The sequence below is a fragment of the Somniosus microcephalus genome, chromosome 12 (assembly GCF_052327205.1).
Source record: "Somniosus microcephalus isolate GS21.2 chromosome 12, FLI_Smic_1.0, whole genome shotgun sequence".
Taxonomy (NCBI): Eukaryota; Metazoa; Chordata; class Chondrichthyes; order Squaliformes; family Somniosidae; genus Somniosus; species Somniosus microcephalus.
Genome location: NC_140998.1, coordinates 47,978,132 through 47,991,607, shown reverse-complemented (window position 1 = coordinate 47,991,607; position 13,476 = coordinate 47,978,132). Strand labels below are relative to the sequence as shown.

The window sequence follows — 13,476 nt, the reverse complement described above, 5'->3', positions numbered from 1 at the left end:
TATCAGTCTCCTGCACTCCTGACCTCTTAGAAATACATTCCCTTTTGTACTGTCTCTACCCTGTCATTGGTGTTCTTCATCAATCTGTGCTAGTATCAGATACAAAACAGGAAAAGGATCAGTGCACTACATCAAAAGGTAGATTTTGCGAATTTGCACTCCCGTCATGCTAAGCAAGCTTGATTTTTTATCAGATCTACCCTTAAGTGTCAGATACAAAACATGGAATGGCTGATGTAATACAGGAAAGTTGGGGGTGAAATTAGTCTTAGAAAATAGCATAAAACGGGCGAATCAGCAGCCTGTTTACCGCCCCACCCGATTTTATTTCCCACACCCTGTTTTGTGCTATAGCCCCAAGACCAATTTCACCCCCCCGTGTTTGATTATTTATTTTTAGTGCAGGAATGTCCAACACAGTAAACTTCAAACTTCACCAGGTAAAATGTGCTGAAATTGATTACCTTTTTGCTGTGTGACACTGGCTTTAAAAGCTTGTTGAGATGGAAGTTAACTGGGATTTTTAATTAACTAGTAGGAAGCCAAAGTTCTGAGCTATATTTGTAGCACAGATGTTCAAATGAGCTGAGACTCCCACAGGGTCAGGGCTGGCGGTCATGGGCAGCATCCGCTTTGCCTGACTTACACTAGTGCAGCCACAGCTAGAATATTACGTACAGTTCTGGTCACCACTGGAGAATTTTAACTATGAGCAAAGACTGGATAGGCTGGGGTTGTTTTCTTTGGAACAGAGGAGGCTGAGGGGACTTAATTGAGGTGCATAAAATAATGAGGTGCCTAGATAGAGTGGATAAGAATGGCCCATTTCCCTTAGCAGAGAGGTCAATAACCTGGGGGCATAGATATAAAGGGCCAGATTTTCAGTGTGCCGTGAGGCGGGCTTTTAGGCGTGCGGGGGGCAAAAATTCCGAATTCGGGGGTCCCGACACCATCCCGCCCAAAACCCGCCTCCACGTAAGTTTCAGAGGAGGCGGGTACCCGCCCCGCACTGGGACTCGCCGACCCGAGGCGGTAAGGGATTAGTGCCAATTAACTGCCTGTTAACAGGTAGTTAACAGGCAGTTTTTAGCCCAATCCCTATTTTGAGGGGTGTCGTGTGGGATTCCCGACCACTCCAAACCACGCCAGGTTAGAGCAGGCGGGCCGTCGGGTTGAAGGACTTGGAGGGGGTCATGATGTCGGTGTTCAGGTGAGTGATGGGTGCATGAGTGCAAAGGTAACTGTGTTTGGTGTGTCTGAAGTGTGTAAAGAAGTTTAAATTACCTGTACTTACCTTAACAGCCTTTCTTCCTCTAGGCGTCGGGAGTCCATCACTCAGCCGGCACTGAAAGCCAAATGGCTGCGATCTGTCAAAAGTGACAGCTTTCAGTGCCGGTGTGAGTTCTAACTGAGTCTACGTAGAAGGACTCAGGTTAGAAGTCAGACTGTCAGTGTTTGACAGCTTCAAACAGCTGTGAAACACTGATATTTCATCTGTCAAAAACTCTTGACAGATGAAATTTCAGTCTGTGACATCACCTGTTGCCTGGTGGCCCTTAATTGGCCTGCTGAGCCCGCTGGGCGGGCTCAACAAGGTCAATCAAGGGAAAATCGAGTGGATTGGCCGGACGTCGATGGAGGCGGGACTAAAACCCGAAAGTTGTAGTCCCGCCTCCTTCCCGACTGCTGAATGAAAATCCAGCCCAAAGTAATTGGTAAAAGGAGTAGAGGGGAGTTAAGGAGAACTTTTTTCACCCAGAGGGTGGTGGGGGTCTGGAACTCACTGCCTGAAAGGGTGGTAGAGGCAGAAACCCAGACCACATTTAAAAAGTACTTGGATGTGCACTTGAAGTGCCGTAACCTACAGAGCTACGGACCAAGAGCTGTAAAGTGGGATTAGGCTGGATAGCTCTTTATCGGCTGACACAGATATGATGGGCCGAATGGTCTCCTTCTGTGCCGTAGATTTCTATGATTCAGTGGAGCCAACCGGAGGATTATTAAGCCCTAGCAAGAAAATAGGAGAACACTCTTGTGGGGAAGACTGAAAGGACGGTCAAAGAGCAATGTTTTAAGAGGCTTTTGAAGATAGCAAGGGAAGTAGCAATACTAAATGATTTTGAGATAGAAGTCAAGAGGGCAGAGGCATTGTGACTGAGGGATCATCCTCCAATAATGGAATAGAGGGAATGGAGAGCCAGAAGTAATCCAGTGTCGGAAGAATGGAGCGTGTGCAGTGATGTAGAGGTGAAATAGGGTGAAGCAAGAGCATGCAAGGATTGAAAACAAGAATGGTAAATGGTGCACTAAAATATTCTTCACAATGGGCATTTTGCATAATTTCTACTAAGTACAAGATATAAAAATAACATTATCATTCATTTATGCAAAATTACATTTTAATATTATTTTAATTAAATCTGAAATTTTGTTTTCAAAATCTGTTATATAATAAATCTAATAAATTAAATATTGAACATTTTGGGTTAAATATGTGTCAGTAACAAGGTATGTTTGTGAAACATTTTGTCTGTAATTTGTATATAGATTTTCATTGCTGCTTGTTCGAAAATTAAATACATAATGGAATACAATGTGGGGAAGTGTGAAGTTATCCACTTTGGTAGGAAAAAAAAAGCTGAATATTTTTTAAATGGTGAGAGACTGGGAAATGATTGCACTCAGTGGGACCTGGGTGTCCTTGTACATGAATCACAGAAAGTTAACATGCAGGTACAGCAAGCAATTAGGAAAGCAAATGGTATGTTAGCTTTTGTTACAAAGGGATTAGAGTATAAGAGTAAAGACATCTTACTACAATTATACAGGGCATTGGTGAGGCCACACCTAGAGTACTATGTACAGTTCTGGTCTCCTTACCTAAGGAAAGACATACTTGCCTTAGAGGAAGTGCAGCGAAGGTTCACTGGACTGGTTCCTGGGATAAGGGGATTGCCCTATGAGGAGAGATTGAGTAGACTAGGCCAATATTCCTTAGAGTTTAGAAGAATGAGAGGTGATTTAATTGAAAAATATAAAATTCTTACAGGGCTTGACAGGGTTAATGCTGGGAAAATGTTTCCCCTGGCTGGGGAATCTAGAACACGGGGTCACAGTCACAGAATAAGGGGTAGGCCATTTAGGACTGAGATAAGGAGAAATTTCTTCACTCAAAAGGGTTGTGAATCTTTGGAATTCTCTACCCCAGAGAGCTGTGGATGCTCAGTCGTTGAGCATATTCAAGATAGAGGTTGATAAGTTTTTGAGAACAAAGGGAATTAAGGGATATAGGGATAGTGCGGGAAGGTAGAGTTGAGGTAGAAGATCAGCCATGATCTTGTTGAATGGTGGAGCAGGCTCGAAGGGCCAAATGGCCTACTCCAGCTCCTATTTCTTATGTTCTTATGTTATTATAATACATTTCTTTAATAAATTCACAGACTTCGCAAACAGAATCTGTTTGACTTTCTTCCTCTTAAAGAACAACATAATATCACCAACTAAAAATTGCCCAATGCTAGTCTAACCAGTACTGAAGCACTGGGAATTTACTCTAGATTTGAAACTTTTGATGTACGGCCATTTTATTTTCCTAAAATTAGATGAAGCAAAAGCATTCTGTTGAATAATTGAAATGATGGGCAGTGTAGTGCACTTGAGGACTATCTCAGTTTAGTATGGAAATGGAAAATTCTCAGCTTGTGATAATTCCGACATATTGCAGAAGTGGCATTGCTTCACAGAAACCACAGAACCACAGAAACCCCACAGTGCAGATAGAGGCCATTTCGGCCCATCGAGCCTGCACCGACACATATCCCACCCGATCCCCGTAACCCCTACATCAACACATATCCCACCCTATCCCCGTAACCCCACGTATTTAATCCCCCTAACACTAAGGGTCAATTTATCATAGCCAATCAACCTAACCCGCACATCTTTGGACTGTGGGAGGAAACCGGAGCACCCGGAGGAAACCCATGCAAACACGGGGAGAATGTGCAAACTCCACACAGACAGTCACCCGAGGCTGGATTCGAACCCGGGTCCCTGGCGCTGTGAGGCAACAGTGCTAACCCCCATGAAGGGGTTAATTCTGTTCTCTTAATATCGCTTGTTGTCCTGACACCCAGTATTAATATCATTCGTGTCACCATTCGTTCATTTTTATTCAGTTGGCATTAGGAAGTGCATACACGTTACTTAGACCATACCTGTTTTTTTTTTTACTTATCCTGTTTTAGATTTTCTAATGAATAAAAACAATGTCACACAAGGATTGAGGAGCTCAGGCACATGATGTGTTGCTGGATTTTTTTCGAAGAAGCAGTTTTGACAAGGCAATTTATAAGCAAATTTGGGCCAATGATGTGACTGACAATGTGATGTTATTGCTTCTGCCACTTCTTATTTATTTATCTTAGTTTTGATGGAAATCAAGACTGAAAATATGCATTGAATATAATTTGCACTGCAGCACTTGGTGTGGTGTGAATTTGTCAGGGTAGCCAACACAAGGGCTCTGGCAGTGCAGTTTTTGAAGCAGTCTATTCAAAGGACTATACAGGCCCGAAAACTACACTTTAAGTGTCCTTCAAAGCCAAATAATTTTGGATCACAGACAGATTCTGGGATTTATTGCATCATATTAGGGATTTTAAACACCTTCTTAGAAGAGAGTACCGACCTGAGAGAAGTAATTGTTAGGTGGTGACAACTTAATTATTGGCTGAACATAAATCAATTGCTTGTGGTAGGCTGTCAAATTTATGATGCCCATTGCACACTGTTGGTTATACTTTCGTCAGGCAAAGCTCAAAGAAACTGGCTATGCAAATGGCCGGCATATTTGACAAACATGGCAAATCTTCTGAAATTTGATTCTCCAAGTTTGATGAGTGAGTCAACTGTTTCACTGTGTGCGACTAAAAAAAGTGTTATATTTACGTCAGTGACTTTGCTGCTTAAATCAAAGCTGTTATTGTACAAAATACTTGAGGCAAAATTATTATGACTGCAAACAAGCTAAAGTAAATCTACGGTACTTGAGGAATCATAGAATCATGGAAATTTATGGCACAGAAGGAGGCCATTCGGCCCATCTTGTCCGCGCTGGCCGACAAAGAGTTATCCAGCCTAATCCCACTTTCCAGCACTTGGTCCGTAGCCTTGTAGGTTACGGCACTTCAAGTGCATATCCAAGTACTTTTTAAATGTGATGAGGGTCTCTGCTTCTACCACCCTTTCAGGCAGTGAGTTCCAGACCCCCACCACCCTCTCGGTGAAAATATTTCTCCTCAACTCCTCTCTAAAACTTCCCCCAATTACTTTATATCTATGCCCCCTGGTTATTGACCTCTCTGCTAAGGGAAATAGGTCCTTCCTATCCACTCTATCCAGGCCCTCCATAATTTTATACACCTCAATGAAGTCTCCCTTCAGCCTCCTCTGTTCCAAAGAAAACAACCGCAGCCTATCCAATCTTTCCTCTTGGTTAAAATTCCCCAGCACAGGCAACATCCTCGTAAATCTCCTCTGCACCCCCTCTAGTGCAATCACATCCTTCCTGTAATGTGGTGACCAGAACTGCACATAGTATTCTAGCTACGGCCTAACTAGTGTTATATACCTCCCTGCTCTTGTATTCTATGCCTCGGCTAATAATGGAAAGTATCCCGTATGCCTTCTTAACCACCTTATCTACCTGTCCTGCTACCTTCAGGGATCTGTGGATATGCACTCCAAGGTCCCTCTGACCTTCTGCACATCTCAGTGTCCTACCATTTATAGTGTATTCCCTTGCCTTGTTAGCCCTCCCCAAATGCATTACCTCACACTCCTCCAGATTGAATTCTATTTGCCACTGTTCTGCCCACCTGACTAATCCATTGATATTTTCCTGCAGTCTGCAGCCTTCTTCTTCATTATCAACCACAAGGCCAATTTTTTAATTCCTACATTCAAGTCCAAATCATTGATAAATACCACAAAAAGCAAAGGACCCAGTGCTGAGCCCTGCGAAACTCCACTGGAAACAGCCTTCCAGTCACAAAAACACCCTTCAACCATTACCCTTTGTTTCCTGCCTCTGAGCCAATTTTGGATCCAATTTGACACTTTGCCTTGGTTCCCATGGGCTTTTACTTTTGTGATCAGTCTGCCATGCGGGACCTTATCAAAAGCCTTGCTAAAATCCATATAGTCTACATCAAATGCACTACCCTCATTGACCCTCCTTGTTACCTCCTCAAAAAATTCAATCAAGTTAGTCAGACACGACCTTCCCTTGATAAATCCGTGCTGACTGTCCCTGATTAATCCATGTCTTTCTAAATGAAGATTTATCCTGTCCCTCAGAATTTTTTCCAGTAATTTTCCCACCACCGAGATTAGGCTGACTGGCCTGTAATTACTCGGTCTATCCCTTTCTCCCTTTTTAAACAACGGTACCAAGTTAGCAGTCCTCCAGTCCTCTGGCACCACACCTGTAGCCAGAGAGGATTGGAAAATGATGGTCAGAGCCTCTGCTATTTCCTCTCTTACTTCTCTTAACAGTCTGGGATACATTTCATCTGGGCCTGGGGGTTTATCCACTTTCAAAGATGCTAAACCCCTTAATACTTCCTCTTTCACTATGTTTATTTCATCTAATATTTCACACTCCTCCTCCCTGATTGCATTGTCTGCATCATCCCTCTCTTTTCTGAAAACAGATGCAAAGTATTCATTAAGAACCTTACCTAGGAAGATTCCCATTATTTTGTATTTATGAACCCTTATATGAAAATATGGGTCATCTTAAAGGAACAGCTGCCGTAACACACCCTTATTCCTCTGGAAACCACTGATATTTAAAATGTTAACTTTTTTTAGTTCTTCTGTACAGATCATTAGTTCTTCTGCTGGTCCTGCCACCCTTCCAAACCAGCCAAAGTGAGAGGCGATGATTTGCCTGTAAGTCGGGGCCAGGCTGCAGAACCGTTGAACCCATTCACATTCAGAATGGCGGCCACAGTTGAGTGGCAGCATTCTTGCTTCAAATTGAAGATTTGTAATTGTTCAATTGTTGGCAGAAGCAGATAAAAGTAATTCTGTTGCCAACCACGCTAAATAAGACATACCTGTGGGTTCAATCTGTTACATTTACAATTAACATTTGTAACTTGGACAAATATCTCATATTGATACTGAAACCTGTCTCTAATGTCCATCTTTGTAACTGTCATGAGATGATATGTGCAGTAAAGTACAGATCTTCTTGTGTTACATGATTGTCATACATTTCGCCTGTTTCTGTTTTGTGTGCAGGTAACTGTAATAGGATATACGCTCGGAATTCCGGATATTATCATGGGAATCACATTTCTGGCAGCAGGAACGAGTGTTCCAGATTGCATGGCCAGTTTAATAGTGGCCAGACAAGGTACTTTTACAGTGGTTTATTAATGGAGCTGTGCACTATAAATACATCATAATTTAGGCCACCTTAGCTAAGACTTAGCCATAACATTTTCCAGCAGCCCAATCACTCTTTAAAACAACACAACTGTTAGATCAATAGAATTGATTTCTTTATAGAAGAATCAATTTTAACATTGATTGTTCTCATGCGTTAGGAATTTTTCCTTGTCAGGTATCAGTGTCTCAGTAATTTTAATTATACAGAAAGCTCCTTTAAAGTAGTTGGAATGGAGAATAGCTCAAGTTAATCATTCTTTCCATTATCAACATTGTTTATAAGAGTCAGTGTAACTTGCAGAGAAATAATGTATTGGCTTCGCTAACATTAGTGAATGGAGGAAAATAGAGATCCTTATACATAAAATACACTTTTATAGAATCACAGATATTTCAGTCCCAAAGGTGGTTATTCAAATGATCATCCCTGTGAGAGTGCTAGCTCCCTAACTGCATCAGTCTCCTGGCATAACTTTGGCGAGACATTAGCGGGACCTCCCAGAGAAGTTACATAGAATTACATAGAATGTACAGCTGGTGTTTATGCTGCAGACGAGCCTCCTCCCACCTTACTTCATCTCACCCTATCAACATACCCTTCTATTCCTTTCTCCCTCATGTACTTACCTAGCGTACCCTTAAATGCATCTATGCTATTTGCCTCAACTACTCCATGTGGTAGCAAGTTCTACATTGAGCCACATTAATGGTAATTTCTCTGGGGAACTTCCACTGATGCTATGACATGAGACCAGGAAAACCCCTGCGGAAATTCAGCGCCATCTACTTTAATACTATTTCCCTGCTGTTTTTACAAACCCTCTAATATAGCCACTTATGATCGTACATTCCATATCCTCCTGATCCTTTAAAGAAAAAAATCTTTCTAAGCTTCTCCTGTAGATTTCTAGCACTAATCCTAAATTTATGCTTATGTCCCCTTGTTACTAATTCACCTGCCAGTAGAAAAAATCTTCCACTATGTGTTATCCCAAATCTTTTCATAACTTTTAACACTTCTTTTCTCAAGTGTTTGCATAATAACATCATTGACAGTAATCTCTTGCCTCATCCCTCGTATCATCCCAGTGAATTTATGTCGTATATTTTCTGTGACTCCACTATCCGCTCCATAATAAAGTACCCAAAACTCTGATAGACAAAAACCAACAACAGAAAAAAAACTAATGTGACATTAAAAGAAAACTGTGTGCTGCATACTGCACTGATTACCCATCTAATAATTAAGCCTAAGCTATTCAATGTATTTAGGGTAAGACTGCTTGGGGGAAAAATTGAGTCCCGCCTCCCTCTTGGGGCGCTGCGAGTGAATATCGCGGCGCTACATGCTGCAGCGCCACGCTCTGTGGCACGTCGTGCCACGGTACTGCAGGCCTTCCTCCCCTTCTTAAAGGGGAGGGGCCTAGTGCAGCACGACCCGGGGCCCAGCTGGGCCACCAGGGATCGGAGTGCCGGGAAAAGAGCCCGGCACTCAAGAGAAGTGCCGGGCTCACAGATTGCAGCCGGCACTCCGCGGAGGGGACTGCAGAGGAGGCCGGGGGCAGGTGCGGGCAGGCAGCCAGCAACAAAAATGGCCGCTCGGCACCTGCCCTTTAATTAGCATCGCCCCGTCCGCAGGTTGGCCCCCCTGACCCTGTCGGACATAACGTCTGGTGGTAAGTCAGGGGGCACTACCGAAGATCGCAGCCGGGGCGCAAGCGGGGTGCTGCGCACGGCGATGATGTCATCACTGGCAGCAGGGTGCCACGGGGCGCTAACGGTTACCACCGCCGCTAACCTCCCGCTGAATTTCGCGGGAGGCGTTGGCGGCGCTGCGCCTGGGCGCTAGTTGCTTTGCGCCCCATTAGCGCCCTCTTAGGGCTCTAACAGGAGGCGCAAAGCAACTGAATTTTTAGGCCTTTGTATTCCCCTCCCTTCCGTTGGGCCTCTCCCAACACTCTTCTGAACCAGCCACAAAGATGTACATGAAAATGGCTTATGAAAATTAGCTGTTTTCTGCTTCGCACTGTGTGGAACCACCAAGTAACATGGCTAAGATCAAGAACTTAGCAGTGGATGTGTGCAGGCGTAATTCATGGACATGGATTCATGTTGCACCTCTCCTTGACACCACATGTGGTTGCACAGTGTGCTGTTGTACTGTACTGTCACATATGAACCTAATACATTTCTACTGTGCACCTGGGGAATTCCCAGATGTAAAGCATAGGAAAAAGGGGCCAAGACTTGTGATGGTGGGTCTTCACCCTCTTACACTACCCTGAGATTTCTGAGGTTTGCCCCATAGTTGGTGGTCTACCTGCATCTGATACAAGGTATGGGCATCATAATTGTATGAAAATGAGGGCAAAAGAGTCTTAACAGCACCTACCACCTTATCTTTCTCTGGGAACACTGATTGGGCAGTCATTTGTAAAGGTCCCAAAGCAGCTGGAGGATCTGAGAGAGACAGGCACCCAGGCCAGGGAGGCCTAAAAAGCTAACTGATGGTTTCTTCCCAAAGGAAGCCATCAGATCCTTGGGGCTGGAAGCCTTCAAGCAGTCAAAAGGCTCTACAGCTGATGGCCATTACCACTGCTGGAGGCCTCTCAGCATCCCAATTCTGGGCATCGGTCCCACCTCAGGGCCATACTCATGATCTGAACCCACAAATCCAAGCGGGTTCTTGTCAGGTCAGGCACAGTGCACTTCAGAGGAATATGGGGCCTTATGATTCCCATGCTAAACCTGAACTGAACTCACACAGACATAAACATTGCCATTATCTCAGTGAAATTCTGAACCAAGAGTTTTGATGACTTTTGTTTGCAACAAAAAAAATCACATTCTTAAAGGTTAGTAACATTTCATCAATTGGTACTTAGTCAGCCTGACAGATTTTTATGAATATGTTTATTTTTAATTTTTATACAGGGATGGGTGACATGGCGGTGTCCAACACAATAGGAAGCAATGTCTTTGATATCCTTGTGGGCCTAGGTCTTCCGTGGGGTTTTCAGACAATGGTTATTAACACTGGATCCGTTGTAAGTATGTTTTGCTTTTCCTGCTAGTGCCCCCTACACGTATAGGATGAGTGTACAAATGCTGGTCCTTTGGCCAAATGTGGCCTCAAAGCCCAGTCAACTCAGTTGCTGTTTACACTTATATTTCTTATTCTGGTTGTCCTGTTTGAATTTTGGGGGTCTGGAGCCTTGGAAAGATCTGATCTTAAGAATGTTGCCTCAATGGAGGATAAATTCTATGAATGAATGTTTACAATCCAATTCGCTGACATGGCCGTTTTTTTTGAGATTTGAAAGGCGGATTTATAAATCTATGACATTATAACCACAGTCTTTGATTTGTATCAGTGGAATTAACATCTAAGTTTTGAGATAAGAAGCAAAAAATTAAACTGCAATTATTTTTTTTTAATGTGTGGATTGTCTGCTTGTGCAAGTGTGTTTAAAATTATATTTAATTTCTTAGTTAGTTCTGGCCACCTTCTGCTAGCAAACTGTGATGCTTTCGCAATTCCCATGAGGGAAAATAAAATATACACCTGACTCAGGAAGACTTGCATTTCTATAGCGCCTTTCACGACCACAGGACGTCTCAAAGCGCTTTACAGCCAATGAAGTACTTTTTGAAGTGGAGTCACTGCTGTAATGTGGGAAACAGTGGCAGCCAATTTGTGCACAGCAAGGTCCCACAAACAGCAATGTGATAATGACCAGATAATCTGTTTTTATTGATGTTGATTGAGGGATAAATATTGGCCAGGACACCGAGGATAACTCCCATGCTTTTCTTCAAAATAGTGCCATGGGATCTTTTATGTCCACCTGAGAGCGCAGACAGGGCCTCAGTTTAATGTCTCATCTGACAAGACAGCACCTCTGACAGTGCAGCACTCTCTCAGCACTGTACTGGAGTGTCAGCCTAGATTTTTTATGTGCTCAAGTCCCATGGAGTAGGACTTGAACCCACAACCTTTCTGACTCAGAAGCAAGTGTGCTACCAACTTTTTAAAAATGTTTTATTATACTTTATTGAACATGAAGAACATTTACAACATCGTGATCATTACATTGTATAAGAACATAAGAACATAAGAAATAGGAGCAGGAGTAGGCCAATCGGCCCCTGGAGCCTGCTCCGCCATTCAATAAGATCATGGCTGATCTGATCCTAACCGTCAATCTACTATCACTGAACCATCTCCTGAATCTAACAGAATTAAACACACAAAATAGAAGCAGGATCAGGCTACATGGCCCCTGGGCCCGCTCCGCTACCCACAGGGCCATGACCGATCCGAACCTAGACTCATGTCCAAATTCCTGCCCGCTCCCCGTAACCCTTTATTCCCTTTACTTCTAGGAAACTGTTTATTTCTGTTTTAAATTTATGTAATGATGTAGCTTCTACAGCTTTTTGGGGCAGCATATTCCATGGACCTACCACCCTCTGAGTGAAGTAGTTCCTCCTCATCTGAGTTTTGAAAGAGCAGCCCCTTATTCTAAGACTATGCCCCCTAGTTCTAGTTTCACCCATCATCGGGAACATCTTCCCCGCATCCACCCGATCCAACCCCTTCACAATCTTATATGTTTCAATAAGATCGCCTCTCATTCTTCTGAACTCCAATGAGTAGAGTCCCAATCTACTCAACCTCTCCTCATATGTCCATCCCCTCATCCCCGGGATTAACCGAGTGAACCTTCTTTGTACTGACTCGAGAGCAAGTATGTCTTTTCTTAAGTATGGACACCAAAACTGTATGCAGTATTCCAGGTGCGGTCTCACCAATACCTTGTACAACTGAAGCAATACCTTCCTATTTTTATATTCTATCCCCGTAGCAATGAAAGCCAACATTCCATTGGCCTTCTTAATCACTTGCTGCAGCTGCATACTAACCTTTTGAGTTTCATGCACCAGGACCCCCAGATCCTTTTGTACTTCAGTTTCTTGCCATTAAGATAATAACTTGCTCTACGATTCTTCCTGCCAAAGTGCATAACCTCACACTTTCCCGTATTGTATTCCATCTGCCAAACCTCTGCCCACTTACTTAGCCTGCCTATGTCCCCTTGCAGGTTTTTTATGTCCTCCTCACTCACTACTTTCCCTCCCATCTTAGTATCATCTGCAAACTTTGATATGTTACACTCGGTCCCCTCCTCCAAATCGTTAATATAGATTGTAAAGAGTTGGGGACCCAGCACTGACCCCTGTGGAACACCACTAGTTATTGATTGCCAGTCCGAGAATGAACCATTTATCCCAACTCTCTGCTTTCTGTTAGATAGCCAATCCTCTATCCATGCCAGAATATTACCCCCAATCCCGTGATTTTTTATCTTGAGCAATAATCTTTTGTGTGGCACCTTGTCAAATGCCTTTTGGAAGTCTAAATACACTACGTCCACTGGTTCCCCTTTATCCACCCTATAGGTTACTTCCTCAAAGAACTCCAGCAAATTTGTCAAACATGACTCCCCCTTCATAAAACCATGCTGACTTTGTCCTATTAAATGATGATTATCCAAATGTCCTGTTACTGTCTCCTTAATAATGGACTCCAATATTTTACCTACCACAGATGTTAGGCTAACCGGTCTATAGTTTACAGCCTTCTGTCTACTGCCCTTTTTAAATAAGGGCATTACATTAGCAGTTTGCCAGTCTGCCGGGACCTTTGCTGATTCCAGGGAGTTTTGGAAAATTATTACCAATGCATCCACAATCCCTACCGCCACTTCCCTCAAGACCCTAGGATGTAAGCCATCAGGTCCAGGTGATTTATCCACCTTGAGTCCCATTATTTTACCGAGTACCACTTCCTTAGTGATTTTGATCATGTTTAGCTCCTCCCGCCCTATAGCCCCCTGTTTGTCCAGTGTTGGGATATTCTTAGTGTTTTCTACTGTAAAGACTGATACAAAATATTCATTCAGTGTTTTTGCCATCGCCATATTTCCCACCATTAATTTCCCAGTCTCATCC

At 43.2% G+C, this 13,476-nt stretch overlaps 1 protein-coding gene across 1 annotated transcript in view; it reads left to right on the top strand.

The window, feature by feature from the left end:
* The window catches only part of LOC147109159 (sodium/potassium/calcium exchanger 4-like), a 71,323-nt gene that overhangs the window by 24,727 nt on the left and 33,120 nt on the right, over positions 1-13,476 (top strand). The window contains exons 5-6 of the mRNA XM_086002806.1: positions 7,312-7,426; positions 10,396-10,508. Of these exons, the coding sequence (XP_085858932.1) occupies positions 7,312-7,426; positions 10,396-10,508 (228 nt within the window). The remainder of the gene's footprint in view (positions 1-7,311; positions 7,427-10,395; positions 10,509-13,476) is intronic.